Genomic DNA, 25,646 nt, shown 5'->3' with positions numbered 1-25,646 from the left:
TCCTTTGCTTCACTTATATGCCTCCAATCATCTTAATACCAAAATACAACATTAAATCATGTATTAAAACAACATGCAAGCATGCAAATGATGTGAAATCAAATAAACATTATGAGTTATGAACTATTAATATGATGTTGTGTTATATTATTGACATACCAACATTATGCTCCATTGAGGTTAGGTAGAAACCATGTAGATAAGGCTATGTCGCGACATAGGATAGCAAATCTGCACCTCATACAGTTTGATACTCCGGCTACAGGCCGTTGAGTGGATATGATTATATATGGGCCATAGCAGCCAAGCATACAGTATTCATCCAGTTTCATACAGTTTTTCTTATCACTTCGGTTTCACTATAACCTTATGGAGCCATACAGATATCTTGACATAACATTTCATGAATCATACAGTATTATAAACAGTACGAAAGATAATCAAGGTATAATGAAGGATCATGCTATATGTGCTTATATGTTTAATTATCCATATGCATTTACATGCTTATTTCTATCTATGTATGTGCTTAATTGTTTCTTTATATGTTGAGATATCCACTGAGCTTTATTTGCTCAGCGAGTTACCCGTTTAACTCGCAGGTTTTGAGATTGGACTGTAGAGAGTCAGCTTACAACTGCTGTAGTTCATCTGTAGAAGACTCAGTCTTCAGGGTAGCTACTCATGTGGATGTGTATCTTTTGTCTAGTCTTTTCATGGCATGTACAGGGCACACAGTTGGGCCCATTTCATTGTGCAAACTAGTATCATGTTTTGTAAATATAAATTACATTATTTTTGTATACTACATCAGCATGCTATTATATTCAATATACATTATGACTTCAGCATGTCAGGCCATACAGTCAACCAGTTTGTAACGTCTCGACTCGGTTTATTCGGGTTTACGGGTGGACCGGGAAGGGATGTTACACATGCGACCCGTGCCACAATGGGAGACTATGAAGGAATTAATGCACCAGAAATTTGTCCCTACTTATTACTTTAGGGACTTACACAACAAATTGGCAAGATTAGTGCAAGGAGGGAAAAGTGTGGAAGTTTACTACAAGGAGATGGAGATGTAAATAGCTAGAGCTAAAATTGAAGAAGCTGAAGAAATCACTATGTCCAGGTTCCTTGGAGGTCTGAATAGTGAGATTGCCGATGCTTTGGAGATGTATCACTATGATACACTAGAGGAGATGGTAGATATGGCCATGAAGTTAGAAAGGCAGAAAAAGGGGAAGTTCACCAACAAGTATTCTAACCATACTTGGGGATCCAAATGGTCCAAGGGAGGTGAAAGAAGAGATTTCAAAGGTAATAATTCCCAAAGGGCAGAATCAACTTCACGAGGTAAAGAGGTTACCCAAACCACATTCAAGGGTAACAAAGGTACTTCTAACCCTACAACCCCTTCTAGAGAAATTAAATGCTTTAAATGTTTGGGAAAAGGGCATATTGCATCTCAATGTCCTAATAAAAGGGTTATGATTGCTAAGGATGATGGAAATATTAGCTCTGAATCTGAATGTAGTGATTATGATGATGTGCCTCATTTGCATGATTTTGATAATGTTGATTCAGATGTGGAAGAACATAATGTATTATTTGCTGAACATGGAGAATCTCTAGTTGTTAGGCGAGTTTTGAGTATGCATGTTAAGGAGGAGAGCCTTGAACAACGTGAGAACATATTTCACACTAGATGTTTGATACGTGGAAAAGTGTGCATGCTTATTATTGATGGGGGTAGTTGCACTAATGTTGCTAGTGTGAGTATGGTGAGTAAGTTGAATTTGGCATGTCTTAAACATCCTAAACCTTACAGATTGCAATGGTTGAATGATTGTGGGGAGGTGAAGGTGACACGCTAGGTGCTTGTGCCATTCTCTATTGGATGGTACAAAGATGAGATTTTGTGCGATGTAGTACCTATGCAAGCAGGCCATTTGTTGTTGGGTAGGCCATGGCAGTATGATAGAAGGGCACTACATCATGGGTTTTACAACCGATACTCTTTAGTTCATGAGGGCAAAAAGGTGGTTCTTGCTCCATTGTCACCTCAAGAAGTGTATGCTGATCAGATGAAGATGCTTGCGAGAGAGAGAGAGGCTTCTGCTTTGAGGAAAAGTGAGAGTGAGGCATTGAGTTCGAGAGAACAAAAGAGTGAAAAGAGTGAGGTTGGGAAGAAAGAGGCCATAAAATATACAAAACAAGTTAAAGGCCCAATGGTGAGTGAAACACCGAGAGAAGAGAGAAAGAAACAAACCTTTTATGCGAGAGCTAGAGAGGTTAAGTGTGCTATCGCCTTGAGGTAGCCCGTGTTGCTACTTAGGTTCAAGGAGGTTTTATTTTCTGATACTGACATTAACCTTGACAGTTTGCCTTCTGTGTTTGTTTCTATGTTGCAGGAATTCACTGATGTTTTCCCTGATGAGTTGCCTAGTGCATTGCCACCTTTGAGAGGGATAGAACATCAGATAGACTTCATGCCCGGCTCCACCAATCCAAATCGACCAGCCTATAGAAGCAATCCAATGGAGACAAAGGAGTTGCAAAGGCAAGTTGATGAGCTTATGGAGAAAGGATTGGTGCGAGAGAGCATGAGCCCCTGTGTCGTTCCAGTACTTTTAGTACCCAAAAAGGATGGTACATGGCGGATGTGCGTTGACTACAGGGCGGTCAACAAAATCACTGTAAAGTATAGACACCCTATCCCTAGACTTGATGACATATTAGATGAGTTGTGTGGGGCGACTTACTTTACTAAAATTGACTTAATGAGTGGTTATCATCAGATTAGAATGCAATCAAGTGATGAATGGAAAACTGCTTTTAAAACTAAGTATGGTTTGTATGAGTGGTTAGTAATGCCTTTTGGATTATCTAATGCTCCTAGTACATTTATGAGGCTTATGAACCATGTTTTGCGAGCTTTCTTAGGAAAATTTGTGGTTGTGTACTTTGATGATATACTTATTTATAGCAAGTCTCTTAATGATCATATTGAGCATGTTAGGCTAGTATTACAAGCTTTAAGGTCTGAACAGTTGTATGCTAAGCTTAAAAAGTGCACATTTTGTATAGATAGACTTGTGTTTCTTGGATTTGTTGTGAGTGCGTAGGGTATTGAGGTAGATGAGGAGAAAGTGAAAGCTATCAAAGAATGGCCGACTCCCAAATCAGTTTCAGAAGTTAGGAGTTTTCATGGGTTGGCAAGCTTTTATAGAAGATTTGTACAAGATTTCTCTTCAATTGCAGCACCACTCACAGGGATAATCAAAAAGGAAGTTGGGTTCAAGTGGGGAGAGGAACAGCAACAAGCGTTTGACACGCTGAAAGGGAAGTTGACATCTGCTCCTATACTTTCTTTACCTAACTTTGAGAATACTTTTGAAATTGAGTGTGATGCTTCTGGTGTAGGAATTGGGGCAGTCTTGATGCAAGAGAAGAAGCCAATAGCCTACTTCAGTGAGAAGTTAAATGGAGCTCAACTCAATTACTCAACTTATGATAAGGAGCTATATGCCTTGGTGAGAACTTTAGATGTTTGGCAACACTACTTACTACCTAAGGAGTTTGTCATCCATACTGATCATGAAACCCTAAAACACTTGAAGGGTCAAGGTAAGCTCAACAAAAGGCATGGTAAGTGGGTTGAGTTTATTGAACAATTCCCTTATGTAATTAAATACAAGCATGGCATAGATAATGTTGTTGCTGATGCATTGTCAAGGAGATATGTACTCATTACTGCTCTTAGTTCTAAGTTGCTTGGTTTTGAGTATGTTAAGGATTTGTATGTGAATGATGCTGACTTTGGCAATGTTTATAAGGCATGCGAGCACGGAGCATTTGATAAATTTTATAGACATGATGGATATTTGTTTAGGGGCTGCAAACTTTGTGTACCAAAATGCTCTATGCGTGATTTGCTTGTACTTGAATCTCATTGTGGGGGATTGATGGGACATTTTGGGGTACATAAGACTTATGAAATGCTGAATGAACATTTTTATTGGCCTCATATGCGTAAGGATGTGGCAAAAGTTTGTGATTCCTGTATTGCTTGTAAACAGGCCAAGTCTAAGTCTATGCCTCATGGATTGTATATGCCTTTACCTGTTCCTAGTTCACCTTGGGTTAATATTTCTATGGATTTTGTACTTGGTTTACCTAGGACTAGGCGTGGTAGAGACAACATCTTTGTAGTTGTTGATAGGTTCAGTAAAATGGCTCATTTCATTCCTTGTCATAAAACTGATGATGCCATTAATGTTGCTGATCTATTCTTTAGAGAGGTGGTACGGTTACATGGGGTGCCACGGACTATCATTTCTGATAGGGATGCTAAATTCCTTTCACTTTTTTGGAAGGTTTTGTGGGGCAAGCTTGGTACAAAGTTACTTTATTCTACTACATGTCATCCACAAACAGATGAACACACTGAGGTTGTGAATAGGACTTTAGGAACTTTACTTCGTGCTATTGTGGGTAAGAATTTAAAAACTTGGGAAGATTGTTTGCCATTCGTTGAGTTTGCATATAACCGTAGCATACATTCTACTTCGGGTTTTACTCCATTTGAACTTGTTTATGGATTTAACCCACTAACTGTTTTGGATCTTGTTCCTTTACCTTTACATGAGCTTTGTAGTTTAGATGGTGCTAAAAAGGCAAATTGGTGAAGTCTTTACATGAAAAGGCTAGAGCAAATATAGAAAAGAGGAACAAACAGTATGCGGACTGAGCGAATCAGGGGAGGAAGAAGCTGGTATTTGCGCCTGGAGATTGGGTTTGGGTACACTTTCGAAAGGAGAGATTTCCCAATCAACGGAAGACTAAGCTTGATGCACGTGGAGATGGTCCATTTCAAGTCTTAGAGCGCGTCAATGACAATGCTTACAAGATTGACTTGCCAGGTGAGTATGGTGTTTCTGCCACTTTCAATGTTAGTGATTTGTCTCCTTTTGACATGGATGCAGATTTGAGGACAAATCTTTTCGAGGAAGGGGGGAATGATATGGATCAGCCATCACTCAACCATGGAGCTCAAAGGAGCAAGGAGAACAACATGGGAGATCCATTAGTGTTTCCTAGTGGGACAATTACAAGAAGTCAAGCAAAGAGATATGGGGCAGCCATATCCTTATATGTTCAAGCCCAAATTACACAAGAGCTTCATGATGTGGCATTTAACAAGTGTTGTGTGGAACTTGAAGGCACACCTAGGCTTCTTAAAATGTTGGCGACATGTGCTGTTAGTGTAGCACACCCTAGCCATGCTAATATGTAAGGGATGTGGGCTTGGACGTGTCCTTATCCCTTGTTGCTTGTTTTGATCTAATTAATATATAAGGGATATGGGCTCATAGTGTTTGTTTAAGTTGTTGTGGACTGATTTTATGATGCATGCAATCTGCCCAATATTAAGTTGTCTATTTTGGGCTGGAAATGATTTTATTTTGTGTGTACTAGTTAGGCCCATGTGTTTTGGCCTTAGGGCAGCCTAGTTAGATACTCTTCTTTAGTATTAGGTTTGTTTGAGGCATATAAATAGCCTCCTTAAGATGTAAAATGGGATTTTTGGCATAATTTGAATCTAAGGCAGAATTGTTCATGCTCTTGCATGTTCTTCTTAATTAGAGTGATTGTGAGAATTTGCTATTCTCTAATTGCATCAAGAATTAAGGTAAACTTATCAACTCTTGTTCTTTACTCGATTATTGGTGTTTCCATTTCTGTATAAACGTGGGGTGCCATAGAGGGGGATTCATCTTAATCTTTGATCCGATTCACTCGATTAGGGGTTCTAGGAATTCATTTCCTTTGGGTTCCTTGTCAAATTGCCTTACTGACCGTCCAAGGCCTTGGTTATTTCATTCTTAATTTGATTTTCTTTATTAATTTGGCTTGTACTATGGTAGAGAAGTGAGTAAATTTTGTACCCATACAGAATTCTTAATCTATTGACTCATGGCTAATAAACTTGTTATAATAGTGGCTAATAAACTTGTTATAATAGGTTAACAGGTTACAAATTTATTGTTTAAATAATACTATTTTTCAATTTTTCAATTTATAAATTAGTTTTTATTTTTATTGTTTGCAATCTTTTTTAGTTCCTTCCAGATTTGATTATCATAATTTAATATCAAAAATATTATTTTATATTATTTTCATAATATCCAAAAATATGAAAATTTATAATTAATTTGTTCTAAAAACATGAACTAGAATTAAAATCTAATTAATACTGATTGAAATCCAAATTCTATAGGAAAAAATTTTGAATATCATACAATAATTTACAAATAATTTTTTAAATTTTTGGGAACTTAAAATATTAAAAGCTATAAATAATATATTAGTACAAATTTATCAAAATATTTATCAATTTAAGTTATAGAATTTTTGCAATTAATTTTGATATAAATTAAGTATTTAAGTTATATTTCGAAAGTAATTGATTATAACTTTTACGAATTTTTTTATCACAGAAAATTTTCTTTTTAATTCAGAAAAATCTTAACATAACCAAGCATCTAAAGTCGGGCTATCAAGCCTCCTCAATTCACTCAACTTAATTCGGAACGCTAAGTGAAAAAATTTGATAAATTGTACGTGAGATTGAAGTCTCTTATTTTACGAAATGAATAATCACAAAAATTAAATTATGAGTATCACAATAATTTTAAAATGTTGTTTAGATAATTAAGCTTTTCGGAAGAAAATATTTTTTTTAGAGGAAAAATGAATAATTTTTTTTTATTTTGATTGTTTATTAAAAGGATAATTAATATCTTTATTATTATTAAATAATTTATATGTGTCTAATAATAAATAAAATAATAACTACTAAGATATATGAATAATAATTGATGAACTATTTTATAAGTAGCAAGTTATTAAAGATTTTTTAAATCTTTGAATTCACAACAATGTTGCTTAAATCTAATAGAAATAAATGGTTCTCTGTATGTATAGAATTTTAATTTTTGTACTGTAGTCTTATCCTATGAATTTATACTAAAGGAACAAAAATGTTTTTTTATTTTTTAATAAATTTCTCTCCCTCAGCTCTCTTTTAAGCCACAAGCAGCTCAATGCCCACAATCTCTCTTTTAATCCACGAACAACTTTATGCCCACAATCTTTCTTTTTCAACGAAGTACCCAGGGGCGGCGCCAAGGCAATAAAAGTGGGAAGTGGGTTCATTAAAAATGTTTTTTTCTCATATTTTGTTTATATGTATCATGTTTTGACCTCATTCATAACAGTCCAAATACTGCGCTTCCCCTTGACTATTTAAATATTATTTTATTAATTATTATATTATTTTGTTATAAACTATTATTATATTATTTTGTTATAAGCTGTTATGAATTACCAATCTGTTAAGAAAAATCAAAATCATACTTGAAATAATTAATAATGATAAATGACCATGGTTGCAATGGAACTTGAAAAATTCCATTATTTCAGATATTTAACTATTTGGAATTGATTTTAAATAACAGCATATTGTAGAGAAAATTATTAAATATGATAGCAATCTTAACATATTTTGATAATAGTATAATTTCTACTTCAATTTTTAATGTAATATATTAAAATTAAATTATTAAAATATATAAATAAATCTAACAATTCAAATATTTCATTTAGATAAATAAAGTAACGTTATAAAATAATATAAAATTAGAGAGAAGAAAGAGAAGGAATAGAGAGCAAAATATAGGAGAATAAAGAGAATGTAGAGAGAATATGAGAATATCATTATTATTGATGAGAAGCCACATATATATAATTACATAAATGGAACCTAAGAGAGTCTTACACAAATCAAAAAGATAGAGTTCGCAATAATTAAGAATACAGACTTCTAACCCATATAGGACATTCACTTATTTTATAACACTCCCTTTGGACCCCATGGAGATATCAAAATACATATTTAATTATATTCAATTTCTTCATATACAGAAGAACTATATCTTGCAAATAAAATTTATAAAAAAAAAAGCTTACATTTAATCATATGACTAGCAAGATACATTAGCTTCTTTATTACACTAAGATATGGCACTTCAGGACTAATAAATTCTTCATAACTTTTCAAAATTGAAAAATGGTCATTTTCTTATCAAGCGAACTCACTATTATCCACATAAAATCATTTGAATAACTTAGTCATATATGTAGATTCATAGGTAAATTTTCATTTATGAAATGTTCGATCTTCAGGCAGAGATAAAACTTTATATTTCCAATGTCTTTCATCTCAAACTCTTCATTTAAGGAATTTATAATCTTTAGAAGCTCTTCAGGAGTTCCAATGATGTTCATAAACCAAACAATAACAAATTCATATATAAATATCTCTATAAAAATTCATGAACATATAACAATATTATTAAAATATCCTTTCAACAGATAGTTATTCACTAATCAAGAGATCACCTTACTCATGATAGTATATAAAGTAAATATTAAAAGTATGCTTTCAATAATAAAATACTATAAAAAGAATATAATCATAAAATAATATAATATTTTCTTAGTCATAAACATCATTAAAGCAATTATGCCATATGTATTGAGATTTATTTAATCCATTTAGAAACCTTGAATATATTTCTCGGAGTCTTGATTTGCTTGTTTCAAGCATTTTTCCAATTTTTCATGCATATCAATACTATATAGAACTCTATAATATTAGTTGAATAAATTTCTCGAGAATTTAACTTTATGCTTAAAGCAACTAAAATCCTTCAGGGATTTTCATATAGATATCTACATCAAGTCAGTATATAAATAGGCAGTCATTAATTCATTAGATGCATTTAGAATTTTTATAAATTGTCAAACTAATCAAATATCAAATTATAATTGCATCCACCACATGAGGGTATTTATCGTCATAATCAATGTCAGTTCGTTGCGAAAAAAAACTTGTGCAACAAGTTTGCTTTATATCTCATGACGCCATTTCAATTTCGCACAAATACATATTTGCATTCTACTGGCTTGACATCTCTTGATGCCCATATTAAATTTTCAAATTTTACTTTTCAAGTAAATTAAATATCATATGCGTCGTTCTATTTTTGGCCAATCAATTCTAAGCCTATGTTTCCCAATAGACAATACTCAAGATCCTCATCATTTTTCATAATTTCAAGTGCTATATTATATAAATATTGTCGATATTTCTTTTATATTGATTCCATCTTGTCCCGACATGACATAATTTATAGAGATATCATAATTTTCATTCATTTTAAGTATCTGAATTTCTTCGAGAAACTTGTTAATTATGTCTAAGATCTCTTCTAAATTTTACTTTTCTAGAATTTAACTATCTTAAATATTTGCTCATTTTCTTTCATCTTTAGAATCAATCTATCATGCTTCAGGCTTGCCATAGATTCATTAATATAGGCAATTTGTCCTTCAGGGATTTCAATTATAATAGGAGCAATTTACAACTAGTATGTGATATTTGATTATCTCTTTTTGGATCAATAAATATATTTGGCAACTAATTGTAATATTTTTGCAAATGAGTTATCTTTTAAACTTTTAAATTCACACTGCCTTGTATGAGGATCAAGATATAATAACAATAATTATTTTCTAACTAATTTATTCTTTTAGCTGCTTATTTTCTCCCCCTAATATCAGGATCCATAATATTTAGTAAATTTAGTTATAAATAACTTTCTTATTTTTGAAAGTTCTAGATAAATATATGTAAATTCATACACGACATATTTTCCAACCTCGTTTGAGGACCCATCTTAGTGCATTGTGGTAAAGCAATTAGAACATAAGCCGCACAATTAAAAATTCCTAGATAGATAATATTTGGTTCCTAATCCAAAAATCAATTATAAAGGAAAGAGCTTATAATAACTTATTGGATTGATGCGAGTAAGTATTATTAAATTCAATAGCATGTCCCTCTAAAAATAGGAAGTTTCGTTCTCATGATAATCTTTGCAATTAATTACAATTATTTAACAAATGATTATACTAAATCATTTTGAGCATAAATAAAAAAGTAACAACGGATTGCCCTATAATTATTTCAATTACCACATGCCATAATTATTAAAGGTTGATGTGTGAATTCACCATCATTTTCAAGATAAATTGTCTTAATAGCATAATCTGGAAATTATATTCTTAATCAAATTATTTGAGCAAATAATCATGCAAACTTCAAATTGCATGTTGACAATAATCTTTGCAAACTTCATGTTACAAGTTAATAATAATCATGTAAATACCGTTTGGATGCACCCATAAAATATTTAAATAATCTACATGATAGATGAATTGATAAAAAAATTTCACTTTATATATTCTAGAAAATGCAAGCAATTCTTTTGAACTCTGCTTAGTGATTGCTCAATAATTAATTTACTTTGAGAACAAACTAAGCATGAATAATTTAATAAATTTGAAGAAACTTCTAGTTCTTCAATAAATATCCACATAAATATCAAAATTTCCTTTTTCACATCATTGATCGAGATGGTCCAACCGATCATGCCAAATAATAAAAGTACTTAGATTTGTAAACTTCTAGTTTATAATCATATTTATTGCAATCATTATCTCTATATAATATCTATTTTGATGAATATCTTTAGAATGATGCATTATACATAAAATCCATTCTTCTAGGTAGTAATACTTGCTCTTCCGGAACTTTTAAATATTTTTCTACTACCAAAGCCAAATTTGCCTTTTAATATTTTGGTGTATAAGTATATAACCATTATCCATATATGCCACATTTATTTGTATCACTTCTGATGATAAGATTTATTCTTAATAACTCATATAGCTATCATAATTGCTAAGACTTATATTATTGCATTCACTTCAAGGAATGCATCAGATCTAGGTGGGTAAATATCGCTACACTCATATATATGTTATTCCATTCACTTCAGGGAATGGAGCAAAATTCAGTTGGGCGGCCTTATGATCTTTATTAAGATCTCTTGATTTTGCTCAATGATAAAAAGGATATGAAATAAATGTCAAGTTTCTCTTCAAACTTTTTCTCTCAATATTGCTACTTCAAGAGGATATTCGAGGTATAAATATCATTAATAAATCTAGATCAAAAGCTAATATATAGATCCCAAACATAATAATGATAATATCTTAATTATATTTAAAAATTAATCAATTCTCAAAATTGGTAGCATATTAATAATATATGCCAATATATAATAATAATTATAATAATAAAACGATAATCTTAATGTTACAAAATCAAGATAACTTACAGTTTTATAAGCTTTGTAGCAACAACGTATTAATTTATGATATATACTTCTGGACAGTAAAATAAAAGGGCTAGAAATTTAAATTTTCTATAACTTGACAAAGTAATAGGTATTGAAATAAAACAAAATAATTATATTAACCAAACAACAAATCAAAGTTTGGAGTTACTATAATTATCAATTAATAATATCAAAATATAAAATATAAAACACATTCAGTTAAAGCAAGGAAAAAAAACGATTGGTTGATGCCAACAATAACGGACCAATTATGATATTAAAAATGCAACAGAATATGTATTGATCAAATACAATAAAATTTGCTAATCAATACCTATTGATCAACACGTATTTATCAAATATATATGAGATTCTTTATTTAAAAATTATTTCTTTAATTGTTCAAACCATAAGAAGAAACAGATAGGAGTTTCCAAAGCCAAATTTATATTCAAAGCAAATTAAATACTATTATGGTCTATATGAATATTATTATATCATTATAAACAAATAAACATTAGCAATCAATTTACAAACCAAAATGTATCAACACGTCCACTGTTATACTCTATATTGATGGCGTGGTGAAAAGGCTATAGTATTGATGAAGAAACACGCATGCTACAGTACCCGTGCTACAGTGTATGCCCTGGCCGTGCTAGGGTCTGACTCTTAGAGTGGAGAAAAGCACGCCTGTGCTACAGTGCACGCCCTGGCCATGCTAGAGTCTAACTTGATTCAAAACGTGATGAAAGGCTAAGGTGATTGATGATGAAGATTAAGATGACAAAGATAGATGATTGTTTTTGGAAACAAACAAAACCCAATAGTTTTTGGAAACTAATAAAACCCAAATGTGATTAACACTTTCTTGTTATTCAAAATCTATCTTTCAAAGTACACAAGGATCCCTTTAAATAGGGAAACAAGAGACACAATGGCCATCACACTAATAGCCATTAAACTAATTAAAGAAACATAATTTCAAAGGGCACTAAATTATGGGCACAAATGGTAGGTGTAACACCCACCGGCCAATCCCGGAGAACCAGACGGCGGATGCCACAATCGGTGCCGGAGCACCGTCTTATGTCACTTATTAAAGCTAGATTACAAATTAGAAGTGGTTAAATTTTCATAAGGAGGCAAGTAATTAACACTTTGTTTTTTTTTTTTTTTTTTACAAAAAATAATGTTTAAGGAAATTCCTACGAAAATTTCGCAAGAGTTTCCCCGAAAAATTAACTTGCCACACAAAGAAAATATACACACTTCCAATTTTCTCCAAACCCCGAAACTCCAATTCAACACAACATACCACAAGCACTTCTAAATATCCATCAACATACACATAATATTCTAAACACATTCTTTTCAAGGAATCTATAATCATCATACACCAAAAATATAATAAGATGTTATTTTCTTAAATAATCATAACTCTTAATACATTATAAACTTATTATATCCAACCTCCACAACACAAGATTTATATACATGCCAAAAATCACCATTTACAAACTCATTGGCTTTCTCTTTACCCTTTGAGGATGGTTCTCCAACCTCTTCAAAGTATGAGAAATCAACATTAAAAGCAAAACTTGACAAAAGAAACAGTTGGAGCATGATTTAATGCATCAATAACATGTCTAAACCATGAATTCTACTTAACAATTCACAAAACTCAAAAACCACAACTTACTTGCTTCAATGGTAACTTCACTTCTCTTTGCTCTTAAGAATTAAGTACTATTCTATGGTTTAATTAGGTAACTTGGTGGTAATTTGGAGGTAAGAAAATGAAGAAAATGAAAAAAAGAGGAAGAAGATGGAAATGGCGTGGAGAAGGAGAAGTGAAGAAAGAAAATAACTTTAAGGTGCCAAAGTCAAATTTGACTTCCTCATTTCATGCCAAATGTGTGGCTAAGATCAAGTCCTAAGTAATCTCATCCAATGGCTCTAAATATTCCTCAAATAATTTTCTTCTACTTATTATTTAACTCCACCAATTAATTACATTAACACCACTAAAATAATTCCTCATTTATTTCTTAATATACCACACTAGAAATATTATGCATTTAATACATAAACTCTCCAATAATATTCATGAAATCTTTTCTACCTGCCTAAATCATGCAATCATGCTCCAAAAATAGTAAATAAAATATCAAATATGCATAGTAATTTTTCCGGACTAAAATAATACCAAGTCCCGGACCGATGGTACTATTCACAGACCGGTAAATCACTATTACCAACACTAAAAGAAAATCAATCTGTTACAGTAGGGTTGAAGACAGCTAATGCTAATTATGGGCACAAATGGTAGGGTTGAAGACAGCTAGGCACACATGGGCTGTCTAGTCAATGATCAACAATGGTCTTTGATTGTTGTCTTCAAAGATGATGGTTTGAAGGAACCCAAATGGCCCCAAAAGGAGTTGTAGCTTCAGATTGAACATGTCACCCTCACTAAGCCCATCTTTATTTGGAGTGTCTTCATCAACTTCACTAATGGAGCCAAGATCAAGGCCCATCTCTAGGATAGCTTGTAAGGCTAGGCTAGATGGACCTCCATCATATATTATATCAAATCAATCAATAACAATTTTAATTTATTCCAAAATCAAACAAATGTTAATGGATCTACACAAAGATATTATGATTATTATGGTTCATAAATAAGTGGACGCTTACGGCAACACTAAATTGTATAGAACAATTTCAATCAAATACAAATCATATATTAATTAGGTTGAATAGTACTATTTATCCATGATTGATAATAATAAAATTTTCAAGGAGGTGTCGATACTTACCTTTTAAAGGTAAATAAATTGAAAACACTCGAATCTTAACTTTGATTGTCACAAACCATAAGTTATCCATTCTTTATGTGATTTGATCAATAAAGTGTAGAGCAAATTCAAAATGGCAGAACGAATCGGGGTGATAACTTGTTATAAAATAATATAAAATTAGATAGAAGAAAGAAAGAGAAGGAATATAGAACAAAATATGGGAGAATAAAGAGGATAGGGAGAGAATATTGACGAGAGTCACATATATATACTTATGTAAGTGGAACCCTTCCTATACACAAATTAGGAAGATAGAGTTTGCAATAATTAAGAATACAAATTTCTAGCTCAGATAGGATATCCACTTATTTCATAACAAGGAATAAATTTTAATAGATATAGGATATAGATAGATCTGTGGTTAAACTTGCAGTTAGATCCTAATACTAAAAAAAGAAAATTATTAATTACCTAATTATTTTATATTAATATTAAAATAAATTTCAAATAAATTAATTAAAATATATAAATAATTCAAAAGAAGGGTTGGCAAAGGGAGTCTACACCTTGCAAATATATATGAAAAAGATGGTTCAACTACGTACAAACATTGTAATTTCCAAAAACTTCTAGAGCAATTATAAGGTTGTTTGATAACCTATATCATTTTGGTGCTGTATATAATTTTTATCCCATCATCTAGAATAATTCAATTAGATGAAACAACTTATACGAACAAATTTTACATGTGGATAAAATTTAGAAGCAACTTCCTCAAGTACTCTTTCAAGATGTTTTGTATAATTACCTCTCCATTACACAAAAACAATAGTCAAACATTCTAGGACAACTATTTTACATTGTTTGAATGAAACAGAGGAAGCTTTTTGCATTCAATTTATATTACCTAATGGTAAAAGCGACAATTATAGGACGACCTTCATGAAGAAGTTGGATAATTCATGCTCTGACAGACTAAGTTAACAATGCGTTTTCAGTACTTAAAATGAATTACATAGATAAAGAAAAATGCATTATATAAATAAAGAAAGTGAAATCAGCTGTCGTCATAAAGATATTTTATGCGAATAACATGAGTAACAATTTGCATAGGCAGAAAATAAAAGATAAAATAACAATTACTTGCAAGTGCTGCGTAGGTGGTTGATCATTTTATATAAAAAAAAAAGTTTGCTCCTCCATTTGATCTACGAATGCAGCAAATCCACCTTTATTTGATTTAGGGGTGCAATAAATCCACCTTATGCCTGCAAGATGTAAATTCGGTATGTGTCATTAAATACCTTTGAAGCATTTTTATCAAAGAGTTAGAAGGCATTTCTACTTCTCCAACCCAAAAAGCCTACCTGGCTTACCATATAAATAAGTTGGATTAGGAAAGAAAGAATTTGTGTTATGTTCAAGTTAATATTTGTGTGATCAATGTTTATCTCAATGAAAATTAAATTTTAAAAATTTTAAAAAGCCTAATTATCTATGTATTGATTTAAAAATTTTAAAAGTTAAACTTTTAAAAAATATACATCCAATCGAATTATATAAAAAAAAGAAATTTCTAAAAATTTCTAAAAAAAAGATATCCATATTAAATACTAAATATTAAATCGAAAAATTATTTGAGATGACCAATCAGAATACAAAAAAAAAAAAACTTTAAATTTTCTAAAAAAAGAAGAATAGAACGGTAAACATAGACAACACCTCAAACCTTCTCTTTGCTTCAGCTTTCATATAAATATGCCACTATAATTATTTAAGATTACAAGAAAAGCTACCACAAAAGTACAAGAGAAATTACCACAAGTTTCTTTCTCAATTCACATCCTCCTTATCTTTCTGCCATCTTTCTATTTCTTTTTTATTGGACTATAAAGAAATAGAAGACTTCTTTAGATAAGTTCATATATTGTCTTTCTCTTTCAAATTCTTTTTAATTTTAATCATATTAAGAATCTCACATCCACTAAATATCAAATCCACAAATGATAAGCTAGCTAGCTAATTGGTACTAATCTTTTAGGATTGGTTGGCCTAAGCCCAAGTAAACACATCATCACATTATTTTTGTTTACTTTCAGATTAGGGATTATTTATATGAGTTGAAATTTAATGGTTATGAAATTTAATTATGTAAAATTGTGATATTGCATAATCTCTATGTTTTTCTAATTATTAAATAAATTATGATACTTTTATTTAACAGTACATAAAGAATTTGACTAGAAGAAATTTATGCATTAATTTTATTGATTAAATTTTTTTATTATAATTTTTTTTTTTTTTGAAAACTTGATGTTTTCTTTGTTATTTCTCCAAAAAGTAGTTATCTTTGCCTTTTTGAATGTTTTAGCTCTTTATCTATTTTACAAGATAATGTCACATAACAGTCACATGTCGTTATTCAGGAAGTGAAGTGTCTTATTACAATCAAATGTTCGAGTAAAAAATTCACAAGTTCCAGAAAAGTCAAGTGTCTTATCACAATCAAAATTAACTCATCTAACGATATTAAGGATGCAAGATAAAATTCACAAGAGACTCACCTGCTTCAAGGAAACTGGGAAGGTAATCTTTCCAGATAACTCAGGACTTGTGACAACTTCTTGGCAAACTATAGAGAGAGCGGGTTAAAAAAAGGAAAGACCAAACTAATTCAATCAATCATATAACTTCCAATATAGTACAATGGTATCCAAAATGAAGAATCCTAAAAAAAATACAACAAACACCATATTTATCTAACACCCAAAAAAAAAAAAAAAAAAAACACAACTGTTCCAAAACTGCTCCACATATGGGTAATGAATAAAAGAATAGAAATAGCTGCACTGAGATCGCAAAAAATGTTGGTAGCGTGCTTCAACTAAAGGTTAAAGGGGAGTATTAGATTAGAATTGTGCTAGATTTTAAAAAATTGTTAAGTTTGACAAAATTGAAGAATTTCATAAGATTTCTACAGATTTCACTAGAATTCTACATTGAGTTTTAATGAAATTGGTGGGACTTTTTTTATAGATTTTGATTGACTTTTATGGAATTACAATGGTTTTTATATGTCCAATAATTTTAGGACCTAATTGAACATATTAACAAGTTTTAGGGGCTAATTTAAAAATTAAAAAACTAAAAAACAATGAGGGACCAAAAAGTAAAATGCGTCATCTTCTCCAAAATTTTTTTTTTTTCATTAAAACTTTACCGCTACCGACAGTGGAAAGCCTGCAATGGCCAGCATCGCTGGCGGTCATCTTGTGCTCCCAGAACAGTCGCAATATGGTCAAAAGACCATAAGCTTCTCATCCCTTGACTGAATGATGATCGTTTAGTCCCAGAACACGTTGGTTTAAATAAATAAATGAATATATATATATTAATTTAAAACTAAAAACTAGCAACCATCGTTAGCTAGGACCTACACCAACTATCGAAGCTCGCACGCAAGGAGGTGGCACACATCGGGTAGGCCTGATGCACGGCCCGCCGCTTGCAGCTCATAGAGCCTAGTGGTTCGGCCACAACAATGGCAGATTGTATTCTTCAGTTTTTCAACTATTTTGAAGATTTTCTAGTTTTTTTTATTTGAGTAAATCATTATTAATTGAAATTAACCCATAAAAATTCTAAAAAATAATGAAATTAATTCTGAAAAATTTGCAACAGCATTAATATTAAATTTTTTAAATATCAAATTCTCAGGACATTAATTAATTCGAAACTAATCCAATAATTAATATATTGTTTAACATCTTAAGGGGTAGGGATGAAAGTAGTGCGGGTATTTTAGGATGCTTGCTTCGCGCCGCTTCAATCCATTTAAAAAAGATATGAGTAGTTATAAATGAGTTTGGAACGGATATGAATAGTGGAATTACTACCATTAATGGATGAGGATAGTGAAATTACTACCTGCGGGTACCCTATCCATTATTAGTAAAAAATATATTTTCAATAAGTTTAAATTTAGATAGTTTAAAATTCGCGGGTATACTACCCATTTGAAAGGTACTTTAAACTGATTTTGGACAGACACGAGTAGTAAAAATTTGAACGGGTTCGAGTACTTAAATAGGTATTTAAACAGATTTAGAGCGGATACAAGTAATGAAATTTTAAACAGATATTCGCGGGTACCTGCCTCGCTTTCATTCTTAAGGTATGACTCTTTTATTCATACCTAGAACTCTAAAATCCAACACAATTAATAATTTTATAAAATCCTTCCAAATTAGTAATTTTTTAAATACCATCAAATCTAAATGGACTTTTAAAAAGTTATAATTGAATACCATTAGAGTTTCATGGACTTTATAAGAATTTGAATTGAATACCACAAAATTTTAATAAACTTCAAAAAAATCTTGATTGAATACCAGTGAAATTTTAAAATCTTTGAAAATCTAACAGAGTTTTAATCCAATACACCCCCTAAAGGTTGTTCACAATCCATGTTAAATGACAATGAATAATGAGTTCAGCTCAATTAGGAATGATATAAATAAGTTGGATTAGAAAAGAATTTGTTTTGTATTCAAATTAATATTTTTATGGTTAGTGTTTATCTAAATGAAAATTAAATTTTAAAAATTTAAAAGGCCTAATTATCTATGTATCTATTTAAAAAAATTAACTTTTAGAAAATATATATCCAATCGAATTGTAGAAAAATAAATATAAAATTCTAAAAATTCAAAAAAAAAAAAAAGATAAATGCAATAATGATCATAGGAAGAAGTTTTGAATCTTCTTTTTGCTTTAGCTTTCATATAGATATATAGATTATATATATTAATTAATATAATTCTGAAAAATATTTTTACAATGCAAAAGGATAGTTCAAAAGGCAGCAATAAACCAAACCCTTACTCGTGTCTTTATAAGTAGAAATCACTTTTGATTACTAATAATTTATTCTTGATTGATTATATACTATATTAATTGTTTATATTGATTGCATCTATTTTATTTAATTTTTTAAGAACTAAATTTTTTTTCTAAGTCATGGATAAATTTTTTATTGTGCGAATATATATATAGTGACGTACCCAGTAAATTCAATGAGGGGATCCATAAAATATGTAACAAGAATCCCTTACAAAAAGAAAATAAACTATTACAATTAAATTATAATAATCCTCACATATTTTTCATTGACCGAAATCTATTCATAATAACTTCGTTGTCAATACTTGCAAATACATCTCTTTCAATGTAAGTCACCAAACAATCATTTAATAGATCATCTCCCATTCTATTACGAAGTGAGCTTTTAATAATTTTCATCGCAGAAAAAGCTCTCTCCACTGTAGCTGTAGCAACCATCAAAATTAATGATAATTTGATTAACAAATACACCAAAGGAAAAATAATATGCTTTCTTGTAGCAACCATCTTCTTAGCAAGACATCCAATTCCATTCACTTTAGAAAAATTCACATCCATACACATATCAAGGACAAAGTTTTCAAGCTGAGATTCAAGTTCAATTAGAGCTACTGGGGAAAATTCAAATGGATAAAACTTTGCAAGTTGAATCAATTTGCCCGTATCAAATGCAGAAAATAAATCTTTAGGATCAAAACATGCCATAAATAAAAGTAAATTTGTATTTACTTCATCAAATCGATTATTAAGTTCTTGAAATTGGATGTCAATCACAGAATAAAACAACTCAACATGATAGTGATGAAGATTAGTTATTTCTTCGCTTCTGCATCTTGATCTTCCTCTAATTACATAGACATCTTCCATATTTACTATACTTATATCATATTTACCATAAAATTTCAACACCTCGAGCAATAAAGATTCCCGATCCTCATTTCTAATCATTTGCAAACAACATTTTTGAGACTTTAACCAAATTTACTGCATTTATTATATCTTGATCCCTCTTTTATAAAACTTGAGATAACTAATTTGTAATTGCCAAAATCTTTTTCATAGATGCAACAAAAAGACAAATTCAAATCCACTCAAAATATCCATCAAATCAATTGCTTTAGCCCTTTGTGGATCATCACTCCCATTTTCTCTAATATACTCAAGAACATCAATAATAGAAGAAAACAAATGCATCAAATTAATCAGTGTACCGTAATGGGAACCCCAACGAGTATCTCTCCGTCTCTTTAATGTCATTTCTTGATTCAAGCCTTGTCCAGTTTTTATTTCACCATTTGCAATCCCTTTAAGCACTTTCTCCATTTATTTTTCTCGAAGCATATCCCTGCATTTACAAGAACCTCTAATAACATTGCACAAACGAATAATAGTATTGAAAAAAGAACATATTCTTGTGTGTTTTTTAGCAATAGCAACAAGTGTGAGTTAGAGTTGATGGGCAAAACAATGAATATGATAAGCATTGGCATTCTCTTTCAAAATCAAACTTTTAAGTCCTTGAAATTTACATCGCATATTACTACTCCATCGTAGCCTTGACCTCTCAAACTTGATATACTCAAGCCATAAGTAGAGAATAAAGAATTAATACCTTTTTTAATTGATGTTGCACTTGTATCACATATATGCACAAGACTAATGAATCTTTCAATGACACATCCAAATATATTGACATATCATATGACAACTCTCATTTGCTCTTTAACTAATACATCTAGACATTCATCAACTAAGATAGAGAACAAATCATCAACAATTATTCGAAATGATAGCCTTTGTTGTTTCAAATGCAGCTACATTAATGATATCCTTTTGAATTTTGGGTGATATGAGTTTGAGATTTTCAGGAGCATTCTTTAACACAACATTATTAATTTCTTCATTACATGAAGCCATAACTTTTATTAATTCATTACATGAAGCCATAACTTTTATATGGACTGAAGCAAGCTTCTTGTCAATGGTATCTTAAGTTCAATAATACCATCACTTCATATGGGTTTGAACACTGTTGATTGGTGTATTTATATAAAGGTCAGTGGGAGCAAGTTCATTATGTTAGTCCTATAGGTTGACGACATCCTTCTTGCTGCGAATGATGTTGGCTTATTACATGATGTAAAGGGTTTTCTCTCTAAGAACTTTGAAATGAAAGATATGGGTGAGGCATCCTATGTGATAGGAATAGAAATATTCTATGATAGGTCACAAGGATTGTCTTAAAGAGCTTACATTGATAAGATTTTAGAGAGATTTAGAATGGAAAAGTGCTCCGCAGGAACAGTTCCAATTCAAAAACGAGATAGGCTCAGCGAAATGCAATGTGCTAAAAATGATTTGGAATGTAAAGAGATGGAGTCTATTCCTTATGCGTCAGTAGTTGGGAGCTTAATGTATGTTCAAACATGTACTCGACCGGATATTAGTTTCATCGTCGGAATGTTAGGGCGATATCAAAGTAATCCTGGGATAGACCATTGGAAAGCTGTAAGGAAAGTACTTAGATATTTACAAGGCACTAAGGATCATATACTCACTTACAAAAAGTCCACCCATCTTGAAGTGGTGGGATACTTGGATTCAGACTATGCCGGTTGTGTAGATTCGAGAAAATCTACATTTGGCTACTTGTTTCTCCTAACTGGAGGAGCAGTTTCATGGAAAAGTGGAAAGCAGTTTGTCATTGCTACTTCCACAAAGGAGGCTGAATTTGTGGCATGCTTTGAGGCCACTGTTCACACATTGTGGTTGCAAAACTCTGTCTCAGGTCTAGGCATTGTCGACAGTATAGCTAGACCGTTGAGAATTTACTGTGATAATTCCGCAGCTGTTTTTTTCTCTAAGAACGATAGGTATTCTAAGGGTACAAAGCACATGGATTTAAAATACCTATCTGTGAAAGAAAAAGTGCAAAAACACAAGGTGTCAATTGAGCATATCGGTATTGATCTGATGATAGCGGATCTACTAACTAAAGGATTACCACCCAAAATCTTCACTGGCCATGTTGAAAGGATGGGTGTTATAGATAAGTCCTTGTTAGCATGATATTCAAACTTGTATATCTATATACATATGGTTATTTAGCTCATATTATTGTGACACTAGGGAATTCAATTAAAGATGTATTTTGCTTATTTATTTGTTATCCACATTATAGATGTATACAGGAATGGTTTAAGTGAGATAACAATATTGTTTATTGTAACAATGTATTATTTGTTGCATCATTTCTCAATTAAGGATTTATGAATTGAGATGGTCTGTGATATATGGAAGGAATCATGTCGATTAATGACTTGTAACCGCCATAATCCAATCGCTTCAATTCTAATTAAAGCTAATATAATAGATGCAAAAAAAGCACATGGGTCAAGTGGGAGATTATTATATTATTTTAATAATCTATGTGGCCCATGTAATTAAATGGCTGATTCTAATTAAGGTGGCCCAAGATGATGGTTATTGAGCTTAATGGGATGAGGACCAATTAGGGTTTTAATACCCTTCTTCTGCCTTATAAAAGATCAAGGAAATCAACAGCATAGGTTAAGAGAGTGTGACGGCTACCTCAAACACATAGCGGTGATAGGTTGTTTAAGAGAACGTGAAAAGAAAACTCTCGTTGCTGTCGATAATTCTCTGACCATTAGGAGAGAACTTACAGACAAAAGGCCAGAGTGAAGAAACATAGATCTACTGTTACGGTGAGAATCGAATTGCCGAAACAAGATAATCAATAGCTATGGATCAAGGTACGCTTTCGTTAACAGTTTTTCTATTAAATAATTTCTGGACAAAACGATCTAGGTAGCATTAAAGTTTTACATCTAAAGCCATTGCCATCAACAAGGTCATGGCTTGGATAAGCTCTAATCGTGGCTCCTTACCAGTTGACCTCCAGTCCATGCTCCAAACAGATCACATTAATCGCCTCCTTGTAAATCAAAATTACATGAGGTTATCCAATTAGGTACTTTATTACTATTTGCAACTATGGTTTGCATTCAATTTTTTTTTTTTTTTTTTTTTTGGTTTTAGAAAAATTAATCTATTAGAGATATTATTTGTTCTTATGGTGGAAGAGGAGATGGTGGTGGCGATAACAATTTGGTAATGTTATTTTTGAATGAGGGTATTTTCGTACTTACACATTGATTTGACAGCTAGCAGTGAGTGTTTTGAAAGGAAGATACAACTGTTAACGGAATCAAAATTCTTGGACCTTGTATTTACTTCTTGAAAACTGAGATCTTCAAATGTTAGAGGCAAATCTCAGGAATGCGATTATCATTTTTTCCTTTTTTTTTTTTTTTTTTTTTCTTCTTTTGAAGGCTTCATAGTAGTTGGAAATTATAAATCCTCAAATCCAAGGAATTTGATCACATAATTTAGGCTTAATTTTACCTCTCGTGAATTTATACCAATTTTATTTTATCATCCTTAAACTTTAATTCGTTATTTTAAAATTACCAAATTATTATAAGTGTTTTTTTTTTTTTTTTTTTTTTTTGCCATCAATTACTATTTATGAAGAAAGGTATTAAAATTTGCACAAGGTAGGAAATACTACAATTTTAAGCAGATTTAACACAATTATATTTTTCAGATACAAATCAAAGGCGAATAAAGGCACTGTAAGTGTATAGTAAATTGACTTTTGCCAATTTAATTCAATTATAGCTACCAGAATACCAGTTGAACACCATGTTTGCTTAAAAATAATTAAAATTTTGTTGTCACAAATAACACTTTCCTCCATTTCGGTAGAAACTCTCTTTCCTTCTTTTTCGTCTCTCCTTCATCTTTTGTCTTTTCTCTTGTCTGCACTCATCCTCTCACCTTCACCACCACATTCATGAGTAATAAAAAACCACCACCATCACCACTACCATCTCTCTCTGAGTCAATTACTATCACCAAAATTAACATTATTAATATAAACATTAGGAAAATAAATTTGACATCAAGTAATGAGTAGCAGTCAAGTAGCTATTTCTTTTCTAACTAATCTAATCATCATAATCAAACCCACCTTCGAGCATCAATCTATAGAAGTTGCAGCTAATCTTCTAATTTCCAGTTCATCTCATTTTATTTATGGAATTTATATTTCTGAGTAAATATAGGAAAAATGGGTTAGATTGGTGGATGTTTGAGTGCTTTGGTGAAGGTGGTTAAGAGATCTGGACAACCAGAAGGAAATGGTAATAGAGATTTTCACAGGGAGACTCAAGAGACTTGTTGAGATCGTTCCATGAAAGGAGAAAGACAACAATGAAAGTGAAATTAATTTTGTTAGCCCCAAGGTTTCAGAGTTGATTTTGATGATAAAAAACATTGTGATATTACTAATGTGTTTGCTAGAGTGTTGCAAATACAATGGAGTAAGCTTTAAGTGAAATTAATTTTAGAATTATTATTTATTAGCATATAAAATCATTTATGCTAGAATCAAATTTGAAGATAAAAGAGAAAGAAGTAGTTTACATATATTTCAGGACTTAGAAAAATTTTAGTATTAAAGAAATGCAACGTGGCCTGACAAAATGCATGGTGGAATTGCTAATGGAATTTTATTATAAATGCGTTATTTTTATTAATAATTATTTCAAAAAGTATTATAACATAAATATATTGCTAAATTAAGATATAATTTTTGGTTATTGATTAAAAACATTCAAGGAAATGAAATTACGGAACAATAATTAAATAATATTTTAAAATATAAAATACGTCCTTATGTTAAAATTACATAGTTTTGGATTGGTTCTAATTAAAGGTATATACATGGCCACATTGGCATATATTTTTTCGTATGAATTATATATAATCATAAGTAATACCATTTATATATAAGTTTTTTTTTCTATTAATAATTAACTAGCATTATAATTATAATTAATACTCTAATATATACTAACATATCTTTCTTATTAATTATGATAGATAATTTATAATTTAAGAAATATTATAATTATGTATTTTTATTATTATTCTAATCACAATTGTTTTAATTATGAAGGTTATCCATATAAATACATTAATTATAGAACTTTTTAATCATAATTATATTTACTATTACAACTATCATTATACTAAGTAATACTGTGCATAATAAATATTATAAATTTATAATTATATGTAATAATACCAATATTTTAAAAATACCCTTAATAGAGTTTGTCATTTTTAGTAACACATCTGGAACAATAAAATAATTATTAAAAGTTATAATAAAAAATTACTAACTAACTATTATCGAGCTTGAATTTGAGTTTCGAGTTCGTGCTCTTACCGAGCCGAATACGAGCTTATATTTGAACTTTTATCGAGCTTGAATTCAAACTCTTAACAAACATAAATATGAGTTTAAACTTGAAGCCTTTATCAAACTTAAATTCGAGCTTGAACTCAAGTTTTCATCAACATTTTACAAATAAAATTTAAACAAGTTAAGACTCAATCCAACTTGATTTGTTTACAACCCTAGGTGGTGCGATTAGGGCCGGTGATAAGGGAATTATTGGGTTCGACGGGGTGTTTATTAAAATTAAAATTTTTTCTCTCTCGTTAGATTGTCTTAAGTTGTTAAAATTAATAA

General features: G+C 30.9%; 1 protein-coding gene and 1 pseudogene across 1 annotated transcript; one reads left to right on the top strand and one right to left on the bottom strand.

Moving 5' to 3' along the window:
• Positions 1-1,127: 1,127 nt before the first annotated feature.
• LOC149493653 (uncharacterized) lies at positions 1,128-3,447 on the top strand (annotated as a pseudogene).
• Positions 3,448-19,273: 15,826 nt separating this feature from the next.
• LOC105648189 (uncharacterized) lies at positions 19,274-23,627 on the bottom strand. Its single transcript, XM_089726300.1, has 2 exons — positions 23,616-23,627; positions 19,274-19,990 (listed from the first exon to the last, which is right to left on the bottom strand). Exon 2 carries the CDS (start codon positions 19,967-19,969, stop codon positions 19,274-19,276), a length of 696 nt encoding a protein of 231 aa, XP_089582426.1. The 5' UTR covers positions 19,970-19,990; positions 23,616-23,627.
• Between the last annotated feature and the right edge of the window lie 2,019 nt (positions 23,628-25,646).

Source organism: Jatropha curcas, chromosome 9 (genome assembly GCF_041381405.1).
Source record: "Jatropha curcas cultivar XTBG-Jc1 chromosome 9, XTBG_Jcur_1.0, whole genome shotgun sequence".
NCBI classification, from domain to species: Eukaryota; Viridiplantae; Streptophyta; class Magnoliopsida; order Malpighiales; family Euphorbiaceae; genus Jatropha; species Jatropha curcas.
This window is presented reverse-complemented; position numbering and strand designations above follow the sequence as displayed.